General features: G+C 39.7%; 1 protein-coding gene across 22 annotated transcripts in view; it reads left to right on the top strand.

Annotated features, from left to right (window-relative positions):
- Positions 1-14461, top strand: part of Pde1c (phosphodiesterase 1C) — a 582713-nt gene that overhangs the window by 488917 nt on the left and 79335 nt on the right. For all 22 annotated transcript variants that reach the window (XR_003956167.1, XR_003956169.1, XR_003956168.1 and 19 more), the window contains 4 exons: positions 4567-4667; positions 6443-6571; positions 12201-12302; positions 12878-12998. Coding sequence is in view for 15 of the 22 variants with exons in the window: in XM_006505730.4 (XP_006505793.1) it covers positions 4567-4667; positions 6443-6571; positions 12201-12302; positions 12878-12998 (453 nt within the window). In the remaining 7 variants the exon portion in view is untranslated. The remainder of the gene's footprint in view (positions 1-4566; positions 4668-6442; positions 6572-12200; positions 12303-12877; positions 12999-14461) is intronic.

The following is a 14461-nucleotide window of genomic DNA, read 5'->3' as shown; positions in this document are numbered from 1 at the left end:
ATGTGTCATACGAGCGTTGGTCATCCATTGGTCAGAGGGCTGTTGGATAATGCTTTCAAGAGTGTGGGGTGCCACTAGAGTTATTTGCTGTCCCAGAGTGAGCGTATCAGCATCCTTTACAAGTAGAGCTATGGCAGCAATAGCTTTCAAGCAAGAAGGCCACCCACTGGCAACCGGGTCTAACTTTTTGGATAGGTAAGCCACTGGCCTTTTCCAAGGTCCCAAAGTCTGACTCTTCTGGTGACCCCTGCTCTCTCATCCACATAAAGAGTGAAAGGTTTGGTTAGGTCAGGCAAGGCTAAGGCTGGGGCCATTAGTAGGGCCTTTTCAATTTCTTCAAAGGCTTTCTGGTGATCTGGGGTCCACATAAACACCTCCCCTTCCTTGGTTAGGGGGTACAACAGGGCAGCTAAGGTCGCAAAACCCAGGTATCCAGAGTCTGCAGAAGCCAGCGGTGCCCAAGAATTCTCTTATTTGCCTTGGTGTAGTTTGGGTGGGGATCTGAGTTAGTTTTTTTTCTGGCTTCCTTTAGCCACTGATTCCCATCTTGAAGGGTGTATCCCAAATAAATAACTTCAGTCTGACACAGCTGAGCATTTTTAGCTGAGGCTCGGTACTCCAACTCACCTAATTCTGTTAAGCACATTCATCTTCTGTTGCCAGGTTCCCTATCTGTCTAGGTCCTGTCTTTTCTTTCTCTCCTACCACTGTGGCCAAAATTCTAGACAAATTTCTTTCTTGTCTACGATCCCTCCTGTTTTCTCCTTCTTCTGCCTCCTGCTTCTCTTTCTTCTGCCTTCTCTCTCTCTCTCTCTCTCTCTCTCTCTCTCTCTCTCTCTCTCTCTCTCTCATAATACACCTTCTCTTCATCAGTCTCCTGTTTATGAAACACTTTCTCTGCCTCTTTTACTAGATCACGTAACTCAGCCTCCTGTAACCCTTCTAATCTCTTTCTTTCTGATATCCGGGGCCAACTGCCTTATGAATACCAGGGCCACTGAGGCCTTCTGGGCTTCTGAGGTAAGATCAAAAGGAGTGAACCACCTGAAGGCTTCCGTAAGCCTTTCAAGGAACACTGAGGGAGGTTCAATTGGCCCCTGTATTACCTCTCTTGCCTTAGCCAAGTTAGTGAGCCGAGCGCCTCAGAGACCAAAGCCTGGCGATAGATTTTCAAGCTCTCCCTACCTTTAGCCATGTTGTAGTCCCAACTGGGGCAAGTCAAAGGCAATCTCATATTGATCTCATTTTGTAGCTGTGTAGTCTTCCCGTTGGCTCCCGGAATGTTTTTTGTAGCCTCTAACAAAATTCTCTCTTGCTCCTCGGTTGTAAAGAGCATTTGCAGCAGCTGCTGACATCATGTAGGCTAATGAGAGAACATAAGGGACTCTACCAACCCTGTGAGGCATTAGGGATCTTCTGAAAAAGGGGTGGTGGTGGTTAGTTTTCTAGTTATAAAGATCAGCAAAGGAAAATGGCCAGTACTATAGGGATTGAAGGTTGGGCAGGTCCACGGGTCCACCTCCCACTGCCCCGAGGGGTTCAGGGTTCCCCAGTGTCGGGGGTTAAGGCTGTGGATAAGGGGAAGGTAGTGGACTAGGCCACTCAGGAGGCTTCTCAGTCTCAGGGTAGATTTTGGAGGAGCCGATGGATTAGCTGATGGCTCCAATTCGAGAGAAGCCTTCACTATAGATTTCTCTTGTAACACCAGAGCACAACCACAATTTTTGGAAGCAAAACCCAATTTTAATAGTGTAAACAATCCATTCTCTTTAAAAATCAACACCAAAAATATTACTTGATACAAAGTTTGGCTGCCTGTTCCTGCGCACAAATGCAAGAAGGTGCAGCCCCCAATACCTCAAAGAGACACTGCCCTAAATCCTATCTTTTATAAGTCTGGTTTCTAGTATAAGAATTACATAGAATATTACCCAATTCAGGCATATCTTTAGAAACCTGTTTTCATGGGTTGGTTCATGCCACATGTTCTGAATTACTCCTACTCAGAGTTACCAGTTTTACGCCAACTTTCTGTTACCAATGTTGCAAATTTTTAATCCTAACCAATAACTTATAACCAATAATCTATAACCAAGACATATAAAACATATTTATACCTTTAAAACTATTCAGAAACAAAAATGAAATGGTTACATACTTGCTTATTTAAACCAAACAAAATTCTTAATTTTTCTAGCTGTAATTTCAAGAGAGGAGCTCCTTGTTACCTGATGAATCCAATAGTCACAGCACAGAGATTTTTGTAAGAAAAACAGCCATCAGTTCTCTTACCATAAAACTTGAGAAGCTTCTGGTCCCTTTAAGAGCAGCACTTACAATCAGCTCCTAGAAGGGCTTCTCCAGCCACACTAGACTCCTAACTACAGGTGCAGGGCTCCAAAGACCAATTGATACTGTCTATTTTTTCTTTCACCAAATTATCCCCAGATAGTCGGAGAGAATTGCTTTTCTCAAACCATTCTCTCATGTCTCATGTGTACACTATCTCTAGTCAGGGTACAAATCACCTATGAGAATTACCTTAACTTCTCTAGATTTTCACAAAGCTCTAAACACATACACAAAAATACACAAAACAGAAATCAACAGATCCAGACACATGCAAACCTTTCGCATCCTCCACAAGCAGGCAAAAGAATCAGATGATTTCAGAGGGGGAAGCTTCTGCTTCAACAACAGAATTCGGTCCCACTGACAGATCTCTGGAGACTACCAGGCGTCCCTGGCTCTCTCCACTTCCCAGGGTGGCAGCCTGTGGTCCTCCTAGTACATCTGCTGACCACAGTCCTCAGGTCCTTCCGGCCTGAGAAGACAACTGCAAACAGAAAGCGCACATGTTTCAGAAAACCCCATCATCTACAAGCTTCCACCAGGACAACCAAAACCAGAGAAACCAAACTCAGGTGGATCCAAAGTCAGGCTGCACTATGCTTCAGAAACAAAGGATGAGACACAGACAAACAAACCAACACAACAAGCGCATGTTCGTTTCAGAAGCAGAAAACAGACACTCAGAACAGAGACACCGGCAGGCACACACACATTCCAGAGAGGATCCCCATACCTCCAAGTCGGTTTTCGGGTGTGGGGGGTGGTTGCATTTCCCAACCAACGCCCCAAATGAAAGACTCATAATGTGAGGACTCCCTCACGTTCTGATTCAGGAGAGGTGACACCCTAAATCACTCATGAGAGACGGTCTTGATGCAAACTGCAAGAGGACTTTTATTCCAGGCACGCTCGGGGGCTCACAATAGTACATCATGCAGGGGTAGAGGATCATGGGCCAGTGCAAGTCTTTAAACTCTTGATGCTCACCTCCACTGATGTACTTCTCCAAGGCCACTCTTCCCAAAACTTCCCAACAGTGCCCCCCAACTGGAGACCAAGAGTGCAAATCAAACTACCACAGATGATAAATTTTTACATTTCTCTGTGGATACATTTCTCAGTTGTCACACGTGTTTTGACAGCCATGCTGTCAGTAACTATACAATGCATTCAACATGGGTTCTAAAGAAACGCCAACTTCATGTTAGTGTTCATATTTAATTGGTTTATATCACACCAGACTAAGAGGTTATAATAGCTGTTTCTAATCAAGAGGGCTTGGAATAAGCATGCTGAATGTGGTAAACATCTGTTTAACCAGTGACATAATGGAGCAGAGAGCAAGAGAAGTTGGCCAAGACCTGAAGGTTATTCTGTCTATGCTGGTATGTCAGCAAGGGGTGCCCAGGGTACAGGGGGGTGGTACATCTGCAAGTCATGGAGTACATTCAGTGGGACTCAGTTAAGGGAACATCCATCAACAGAGTGTTTCTTAAGCCCCAATGTGCATCAGGATTATCTGGAAGGCTTGGTAGGGTAAAAATTGCTGAGCAATAACACAGATCCCAATCCACTGGGTTTGAGTAGAACCAAAGAATTTGCTTATGTTTGAAGAATCTTCCAGATGTTGCTAACTCTGCTACTTTTGGACATACTTCACAAACTAATGAACCACAGGTTTGAATGAAACCATGTCCTGCAAATATCAGTTTACACAAGGAAGAAAACAGTCTTATCCTTATGTATGTATCTATGCATATTGTAGAGGACACTTCTCCAGTAGTCAGACATAAGGGTTTTTTATTCTTAGTGCTTGCTATTGTATTAAAAATTTTAATGTCTGTATAAAAAAGAGAGGGTATTATGTTGAATTTTTCTCAGGGGAAGGAGAGGGTGAGGAAGGGAAAGGAAAGAGAAATAAGAATTTTACTTTAAAGTTGGAGGAATATGTGGTGAGGGCTTTTAAAGTTTCTTCATGTTAACTGTCACTGCCTTTCTGGAAAATCAGATCAGAGAAATGGTTTGGTCAATCCTCATATGTTGTGTTCACACCACAAGTTCACAGTCTCCCCCATGGGGAAGAGCCCATGCTACTTCTATGTGTAAGAAAGCAAACAGCTGCAGGGTAGAAGGCAAAAGTGTGGGTGTGTTGTACATGTGCTGAAAGGGTCTGAAGAAGAGAGATGATGTGATTGCTATGATTCTCCCTTTCAGAACTGGCTGACAGAGCTGGAGATCTTTGCAATAATCTTTTCGGCTGCCATCCATGACTATGAACATACTGGAACTACAAACAATTTCCACATTCAGACTCGGTGAGGGTTGAAATGTTTGTAAAATAGGCAGGAGGGGGCAGGGATATGATTTTAGATGTCAATAAGGTATGTGATGTGCCTGCCATTTTCCTTTTATATGGTTGAATTTAGAAAGGGTTAATTTATAAACATGATATGAACCTGGGCAGCTTCATTGAATAAACAGCATTAAAAAAAAAACCCACCTGCCATTTCTCATATTTTATTCAGCTCTAAAGTGGATCCCCTTTCTTCACTATGGTAATGCTTACTCATTATTTATGTATGTTCTGTACTACCCTAGCTGTTTCTAATGGGTGTGGTACATGTGCACAGAGCCCCAGGTGTCATGTAAATGATGACACTAAGCTCAGATAGTCATTGGAGAGCTTCTGTTATGTTAACAATACTGGTGCCTTCTTACCCTCTGGTCTCTGAGCTTCTGGTGAGATACCTGTCTCTTGCTTCTATGCTCTCCTCTTTTTCCTTCCCTGGGGCATACAGAAGATAGTTTTTTTCTGTGCTGTGGTCAGAAGAGGAAGTGGGAGTAAAGTAAAGGGCTTAAGCTTCCCTCTTTAGTCCTCACTGCTTCTTCCCAAATAGAGTAGTCTTGGCTGCTGGAAGCTTATTTTTTGTCATCTGTTCCAACGTCTAAATTTAGGCAGGTCCCCAGAAGACTGGGTAGATGCCTCATTTGGAGACCAGAGACCAGTAACTCAGACCTGACTAAGGAAGAAGGGTGGGTAGGGCAATTGTCAGGAGCTTGCTTGGAGACCAAGAACAAATCCAGTCAACCTATAAATCCTAGGAGGTAAATAGGAATCTAATACCACAAAGTAGACATCTACTAGTATTAACTTTGGAATGAAATTAAAACATTGACACGTTTGTCCTCAGTAAAACTTTGTTCAATTCACTTGAGCACAAGCAATCCCTGTTTAGAAAACTGTGGGCCAGACCCCTTTTCCCTTGATAGACAAAAATGTTAAGCCTAAGACTTTAAAGGTACAATAGACTTAGCCCAAGGTTTGGTTAACAGTAGGTAGATCTTATTTTCAGGGGTATCAGTCTTGTTGTCAGAAGGACTGCTACTTCTATTACAGTCCTGTGTCTTATTTGTTTTGGGACTCTAAGAAGACACTTCTTATCTGTAGGTATGGTGCCCTCTCTGAGATAAAAATGAACACTGACAATCCAAGCTTTCATTAAACTGGAGCCATTAACAATCCTGGGTTTAAGTAATACTTGACTACAGAATAATCGTTGAGGATACATAAAAATTATATTCTTTGCTTTCAATTATCCATCTGTGACATTTCTATGGGAAAGCAATTTAAGATCAAGTTACGGAACCAGTGTGCAGATAGTAACCATGAGGTGATATGTACTTAGAGAATGACAACTAAAATAAATTCCCCAGGGGATTCATTGAATTAAACACAAATTTAAAGATTAAAGCTATTCTAAAATTCCTAAAGAAGCTTAACACACTGACATTTTAAGAAGTCACTTTTGTGACTGGTGCAGGCAATTGAGGTCTGACTATAAAGCAGGTTTCAGCAGGCTCAGGCTGGGTGTCACACATGCCACATCCACATATTGATAGTAAAGTGCCTTGTCTCTACTGATAATGTGTGGTGTTAGTTTGAACTATTGGTGACCCAAATGGCATGTGGACAAGATGATTTCAAAACACAGGAAAGAGTGACGGCATACTATAACTTGTCAGAGTAAGCCAAAGGGATCTGAGCTGTGTCTCACTCTGAAGGAGTCTGTGTGTCTGTCTCTCTGTTCAGGTCAGATCCAGCTATCCTGTACAATGACAGATCTGTCCTGGAGAACCACCACCTGAGTGCAGCCTACCGCCTTCTGCAGGAAGACGAAGAGATGAATATTCTGGTTAACCTCTCAAAGGATGACTGGAGGTAATATGAGGTGACAGATTTGGAAGCCACAGAGGGGAAAGTGGACAGATGGGGTGTGTTGCTGCTGAGGAAAGACACCTCATCTAAGCTTCATACTGCTCTCTCACATAAAGTACCCCAAAGCTTGCTAACTTGGCCTTTCACATTTTTATAAAGAGTAGATGTACCGCTTCTAGCTTTAGTTTTGTTTTTATATTTTCTTCTTTTGTTTGGATACAATTTTGTCCAAAAACAGTAAGTGATATTCAGTTTCCTTTCTTGTGTGATCTTCAGCTTCCTTTGTCCTTCTGTCTCTAGTTGGGTCAGAGCAGCTGAACTTCTGCAGCCTGGAATAAGACCGACCTGTTGACCTTGAAGCACATCCACACTGTTTATCTTTAATCTTGCATTACTGGTGATGGTGTATGAATAATAGGACCATAAATAATAGGATTAGCTTACCTAATTTGAATATGGTCTCTGATTAATACATTATAAAGCCAAGTGATTCAAACCACATGGGCAAATTAATATAAACGCAGTCAAATTAGTCCTTTGAAAATAGTTTAGTGAAGTCTATTTGTGCACCCATCATCTATGTCTATGCATCTTGCCACTGTTGTCTCAAAGAAAATAAAATATTAAGGAGACACATAAAGCATCCTGTATTTGAATAATTAGAGCATCTTATTGGGAAATCTTTATATAAATACAGTAACTGTGGGAAGCTAAAATAAGAATAGTAAATTCATGGTACACATGAGGACAGAAATAACCATCTCACTGAAGAAACCCATAAAATTACAAACAACAGAAAAAAATTAACAAGGCTAATATCTAGTTCCTTGAAAAGAGAAACAAAATTGATAAGCATCTAACTTGACTGAGCTAGAACATATAATATATTGCCACTATTAGATTCTACATATTTCAAATATATAAGAAAATATGACAATATTATTTAATTATGTTTGGCAGTTTTGATTAAAAAGAGAAATATTTTGCAAAATACAATTTATAAAATCTCATTTAAGATATAACAAATAATTTTAATATTTCTGTATCTATTAAAACAATTGAATTTAGTGTTAAAAATCTTCACAGGAGGAATCCTCCATCCTTGGATGTTCTCTCTAATGAAGTCTTTTAAAACACAAAGAAGATGTCATCACAATATCTGTAAATTATCTGTAAAATATTGAGAGAAGCAATTACTTTCTAGTTAGTTTTAATCCAACATGATATAATTTTAAACACCATAAATTTATTTAAAAAATCACAAAATGAGTATTGTGAACTACTAGACCCCAATGAACATAAATACATGAATCCTTGTTAAGTATTATTATTTAAACAAGTGTTATACAAAAAGCCTGACTTGGGTAGTGTGGCTAATTTTGCATCAACTCAGTTGGGCCACACTGATCCTTGCTATTTCTATGAAAAGTGTTCATGTTCTTTCTATGAGTCTGTTTTCAGTTGAAGTTAACTTATAAATGATCAGAGCCACTAAATCAGACTGTCATTCCTAATAGAAGCAGGCCTCATCTGAGGAGCCAGTGGTTATACGAAATGCAATAAAGGCTCCCTCTCCCCCAGAGAAGATCAAATTCTCTCCTCCTGGGTTCAGATTTAAACCCACTTCCTGAAGCTTGAGTTTCCTGGCTTTTGACTGGAGTATATCATTGGCCCTTAAAGGTCCTCAGTTGACTGTCCCTGATGACCCTGGTCTTTATAACTTTCATAACTATGTAAGTAAAGTGCAAGGCTGAGGATGTAACTCAATTGGTAGAATTTTTGCCTAGAATCCAAGAAGCCCTGGGTTTGATACATAGTACTGTATAAAATTGAATTTATAGTACATACCTCTAGTCTCAGCACTGAGAAACTGGAGGCAGGAGGATGGAAATTTCAAGTTTGTCTACCCCTCCGTAGAGAGGTCATAACCAGTCTTGGGTATAGGAAACACTGTCTTACAAACAAACAAATAAATGTAAAGTTTATAATGAAATGTTCATCCACATTGGAGAACCCTGACAACTAGGGAGAATTTATCACTGAGACCTCAAGGTTAATTTAGAACTCAAGAGTAAATTAAAATAATTCACCATGTTAAAATCAAATGAGCAAGGAAAGAAAACCAAATGTTGTTGCTACACACCTGTAATCTGAGCACACTGGAGACAGAGTAAGGAAGACCCTGAGCTGGAATCCAATCCAGACCGAGCTATGTCAAGCCAGCAAGAGCAATATAGTAAGATATTTATTAAAAACAGCCATAAGCAAGCAAGCAAACAAAAAGAAACAAAAACATAACCATAAAATATTTACAAAAATCAAAGAACTTTGTCATTTCAATAGGTATATCCCCAAAATTTGAAAAAACATCATTAATTATCAGATACAAACTATCTTCAAATGGGAAACAAAAGAGAACATACAGCATCTCCAGAAAGAAACAGGGCAGCTGTGTAAAGCTAGCATAGTTTTCATGGTGAAATGCTGAACACTTCCCTCTGAAGAGTGGGAACAAGATTAGGATGCCTAATCTTATATTAAACTATATAATATGTTTCTGTTAACAAATGAAGTCTGACTGCACATAAAATCTTAAGACTATTATTGCAGCTACTAGAACTGTTAATGAATCGTATAAGGCTACTAAAGATGAAGCTGATGTAAAAACTAATAGGCTAGCAGCTAGCCATTAGGACGTTACATTTAAAATTCTTGCACAGGGCAGGAGATAAAGGATTTCTGCACTGAAGTCAGCATGGAAACTTCTAGGAAAACTAAAAACAGAACAAGTATATATTTCATCTCTCCTACTTCAGAATGTAGCCTTAGCTGGGTGTGGTGGCGCACGCCTTTAATCCCAGCACTCGGGAGGCAGAGGCAGGCAGATTTCTGAGTTCGAGGCCAGCCTGGTCTACAAAGTGAGTTCTAGGACAGCCAGGGGGACACAGAGAAACCCTGTCTCGAAAAACCAAAAAAAAAAAAAAAAAAAAAAAAAAAAAAGAATGTACCCTTAAAGAAAAACATGAGGGTAGCTCCGAGACACTTGCACACTAACCTTTATCCGTAACCATGCTCACAAGAGCCAAGCTATGATCCATCCTGGATACCCATCTTGGTGGGTGAGGTGGTGAGTGCTTGAGTGCCACAGTATACCATGTTCTCTCCTTCCAGCATGGGAATCAAACTCAGGTGATTAGACTTGGTGGCAAGTGCCTTCAGTCAGTAACCCATCTTGCTATCCCCTACGGTGGAGTTTTATTCAGCCCTAAAGAAGAAGGAAATTATGGCATTCATAGAAAAATAGGTAAACTTATGAGTCTGCAGCATCTAAATTAAATAAGCACGCATATGACATAAACGTAGAATGATGTCTCTTTTGAGAGAAGAGGGAAGAAGAACAAAGAAGAACAAAGTGGAGGGTAGTGATACTCATGAACACAGGGCCATGCTGAAAGCTATCACTTTGTATACCAATTAAAAATCATTTAGTGTGAAGGTCAGAGGTCAGTGTTAAATGTTCTCTACAGAGCTCTATAGTGCTCCAGCTTGCTTGCTTTCTTTCTCTCTTTCTCTCTCTCTTTCTCTCTCTCTTTCTCTCTTTCTTTCTCTCTCTTTCTTTCTTTCTTTCTTTCTTTCTTTCTTTCCTTCCTTCCTTCCTTCCTTCCTTCCTTCCTTCCTTCCTTTCCTTCCTTCCTTCCTTCCTTCCTTCCTTCCTTCCTTCCTTCCTTCCTTTCTTTCTTTCTTTCTTTCTTTCTTTCTTTTTTTAAAGCATCATTCCTTGAACGTGTGCAGGTCACTTCTCACTTAGTAGTACTATCTGAACAGGAATCCTTGGGGATCCTCTTGTCCTGATCCCTCTTCCCTCAGTGCTAGGTTACAAGCATGTTTTGTTATACCCAGCACACAGGTCCTCATGCTTGCTTGGCAAGCTCTGTACCACTTTAGAAACTTCTCTAGATTTTTTTTTACCACTTGATTCTTGACAAAGGTGTTGAGTCAATTCAATGGGGAAAGGAAAGTATTTTCAACAAATGGTATTCTAGTAACTTTGACTCTTACTTCAAATCATACTCAAAAATCAACTCAAACTTTCTCATAAAACAGAGCACAAAATCTAGACAAGCTGAGATAGTTCAACTGGGAAAGTTTCAGACTGAAGAATAGAATGTAAAATTTGAAAGGGCTCCTTGGCTCAGAATGCAGCCCAGTGGTAGGCACCCTGGGTTTACTCCCAGCACATTTGGTAACAGTGCAAGAATATTACAGCAAGGCACATCAATACCTTCAGGACCTGTGGTATTCTTAGAACGCCAAAGGTGAGAAGCATTTTTTTAAAAAATAATAATTTAAATTAATGAAAATTAAACTGTTTGGAATTGATATAATTGATGCAATTAAACTTTCTGGAATTGGCATAAGCTAAGAAACCAGAGAAGCATGGATACTGTGAATATTCTACTGCAGTTTGTATCCAGGAGCATAATGAACCTTGACAATTCAGGAATAAAAATTATTAAAGTAAAACCTTCTTTTTAAAAAGTAAAAATAATTAAAACATAGTTTCCTAAAAATCTTGAAAAATATTTGCCGATAGCATTTGGCAATTAAAATCACAATTAGACATCACTGCATTCACGGTAGAAGGCTAGAGTTAAAAGCTAACAGAAGGCAAGGCAAAAAAAAAAAAAAAAAAAAAAAAAAAAACCAAAAAAAAAAACAAAAAAAAAAAAACAAAAAAAAACAAAAAACAAAAAAAAAACTAGAACTTTAACACACTTGTCAAACGTGATGTTAAACAGTCATTTTGCAAAGGATTGGTAGATTTTTATGCAATTTAATGCTCAGGAGCACAACATGGCAGCCATTGTACTTCTGGATATCTGCTCTAAAGCAGTGAGTTCATGTCCATACAGAGATGAGCACAGAGATGCTCAGATGTACTGTACTCTCTAAACTAGTGTAGAACAAACCAAATGTCCATCAGCTGCTAAATGGATGCCCATCTGAGAAGTGAACCCTTCAATTCAGATTTCAGCACCACAGCACCACAGCACCACTGCAACTCTTCCTGTATGTTAATTCTCCAAATGACAGAGGCATCATATTCTGTTGTAAACATTTATTTTATTTATAAATTGTGTGTGTGTGTGCGCACACACACACACACACACACACACACACGAGAGGAAATACACAAGAAGGTGATCTAACTGATGTGGGTGCTTAAAATCAAACTCAGAACCTCTGCAAGAATATTAAATGCTCTTAAACACTGAGCAATCCCTCTCAGTATTTCATATTCCTTTTTTCTTTTTTAATTTATGAGTGTTGATGTGTTCAAACACACCAGAAGAGGGCATGAGATCCCATTACAGTAAGCCACCATGTGGTTACTGGGAATTGAACTCAGGACCTCGAGAAGTAGAGTCTGTGCTCTTAATCTCTGCAATCTATTCAGCTCCCTATATCATATTTTTAATAAATTATTCTTTAGTTCTGACTACTGCAAAGACTGACATTAGATTTGAAATGTCTGAAACAATTAACTGATTTTAACCAAATGTTGCAAAAAATAACTTGGAATTTCTTTTTCTTTACTTTCCTGTCTTTTCTTCACCGCTATCCCCAAAAGGGAGTTTCGAACTTTGGTTATTGAGATGGTAATGGCCACAGATATGTCCTGTCATTTCCAGCAAATCAAAGCCATGAAGACAGCCCTGCAGCAACCAGAAGCGTGAGTTGCCTGTGATATCATGCTCTCATAGGGCTTTGAACTCAAGTCTCTACATTTTATATATTGAAAACATATCACTTTCAGGATAATGGTTGGGTTATTTCAGGAAGTAGTCATGTCTGGAACAAAAAGCTTGAACGTCACACAACATCTCCCAATCATGTGCAGGCTTATCAGAGTAAATATAAGACGTGGTACCACTTTGTCCCAAATTAGCATCATTTCCCTGTTAGTAATTAAATGATCAAAGGTCTGTTAAATGTAGAGATTAACTAAAGAAAGTATTGTTTAGATTTCTCTTGAAATCTAAATGCAGGCATTTTATAAATTGGTTAAATGAGAAGTAAATAGTGACATGTTCATTCACTAACAAGGTGACAATCCTTAGAAGCAAAAAGTTGTTCATTCACTAACATGATGACAGACCTTGGAAGCAAACAGTTGTTTCCTCAACTCGGTGCTAGTTGAGTTTGAGGAGGGCAAACAGAGGGGATTTTAAAGATGGTTGAAAGATGGTTGAACTCCAGTGTTTGAAGTGTGTGGTCACCATGTGCTTGCCTGTGTTGGGGTTGCAGAATTGAGAAGCCGAAAGCCTTATCCCTCATGTTACACACAGCAGACATCAGTCATCCTGCGAAAGCATGGGACCTGCACCACCGCTGGACCATGTCTCTCCTGGAGGAGTTCTTTAGACAGGTACCTTGTCTCCTGCTGCTCCCCATGGCTGGTATTGGATACTTTGGGAATCAAATATTTTGGCACCTCTCTGGCAAAGACCATAGAGGATTTCATTATTGGGGTGGGGTGGGGGGGGGGTTCTCATGGTTGTTTAATTTCTGCATATGTAATGTTTTAATTTTATCTAATTTCTGACTCTTAAGACATCATGAAATGCATTGTGTTTTAGTTACTTAGATTCTGCTTAGATGAAGAAAAGTGTTTCCTGGTGGTAGTCTCTTGACTGAGTATCATTTAAACCCCACCCCCTTTTTGGCCTAATGAGTTACCAAAAAGGTTATTTTGACTCATGTCTTTTTTTTTCCCCAGGGGTTGGGTGGGTTGTCTCTTTTGATGGGTGAGCCATGGTACAATGTTTCAAAACAAAGATGTGGCAAATTAGAGTCAAGAAATCACTAGGAATTATTGTTCAAGTACATTTAAATGTAGCTTCAACTTCAATCCAGAGTCATGATATCTATAAGAGCAGACAGTCTTTAATGAGCATGCATTGCTTTAAGACAAATGCAAATGTGTACATATAACAGATAAAAGAACTAAAACAAATGCACAGCACCAAGACAGAGGTCTTCAGGCATAGGGTTAATTCTCCAGTCTGACACCGATACTGGCCTCTCCTTGAGAAGAGCTGCTACACAAACACCTGCTTTAAGACATGAGACCCTGGGTTAGTCCATGAAATGTAGATTACAGAATTAAGCTGCTGTTAGTTCATATGAGCAAAAGAACCCAGTTAATTCTTGTTTGTTCACAAAGGGGAAGACACAACATGGGTTTTAAGGACCCTAACCCCATAAAGCAGTTCTTAGTATCACATCTCACCATTGTTCCCTCAAGTGACTAAGGATGGGTTCCTTCTCTGAGCCTTAGTTCATTATCTGCTGCTTTAATACCATACCCGAGGCAGGATAATTTGTAAAGAATAGAAATTGTTTTAGATTATGGTTTTGGAACTGAGGAACACATTAGCCTGCAACATCAGCACCTGATATAGCTCCTTGTATCTTAACTGGGTGGGAGCATCACAAGGCAAGTATGCTAGCTCTGGTCTTTCTACTTTAAAGCTACTGACACCTTCAAGGGGTAATGTAATCATGTAGTCATGAGTGACCCATTCTTATCCATTTTACCTCCCAAAGACTTTGCCTCTAAATACTATTAACATGACTTTGAGGATTAAGTCTCTACCGTGTTAGCTGTGGAACACACTAGTTACTATGGGCTTTGGACATAAAATGATGCTGACACTCTTGCTTTTATGACCTTTGTTTGAATTGGAAAATAATAGCATAATAATTTCTGTATGTATTTTTTTCCTGAAATTGTACGCCCAGTCTGGCAGTAAGTAGGATTGGAGTTAACAGTCACAAAGCCATGAGATTTGATTCCAACTGATTTGCTTCCTGGGACTAATAAGATCA

This window comes from Mus musculus, chromosome 6 (assembly GCF_000001635.26).
Source record: "Mus musculus strain C57BL/6J chromosome 6, GRCm38.p6 C57BL/6J".
In the NCBI taxonomy this organism is placed as follows: domain Eukaryota; kingdom Metazoa; phylum Chordata; class Mammalia; order Rodentia; family Muridae; genus Mus; species Mus musculus.
Note: the sequence above shows the minus strand (reverse complement) of the source record. Positions and strands in the feature narration are given on the sequence as shown.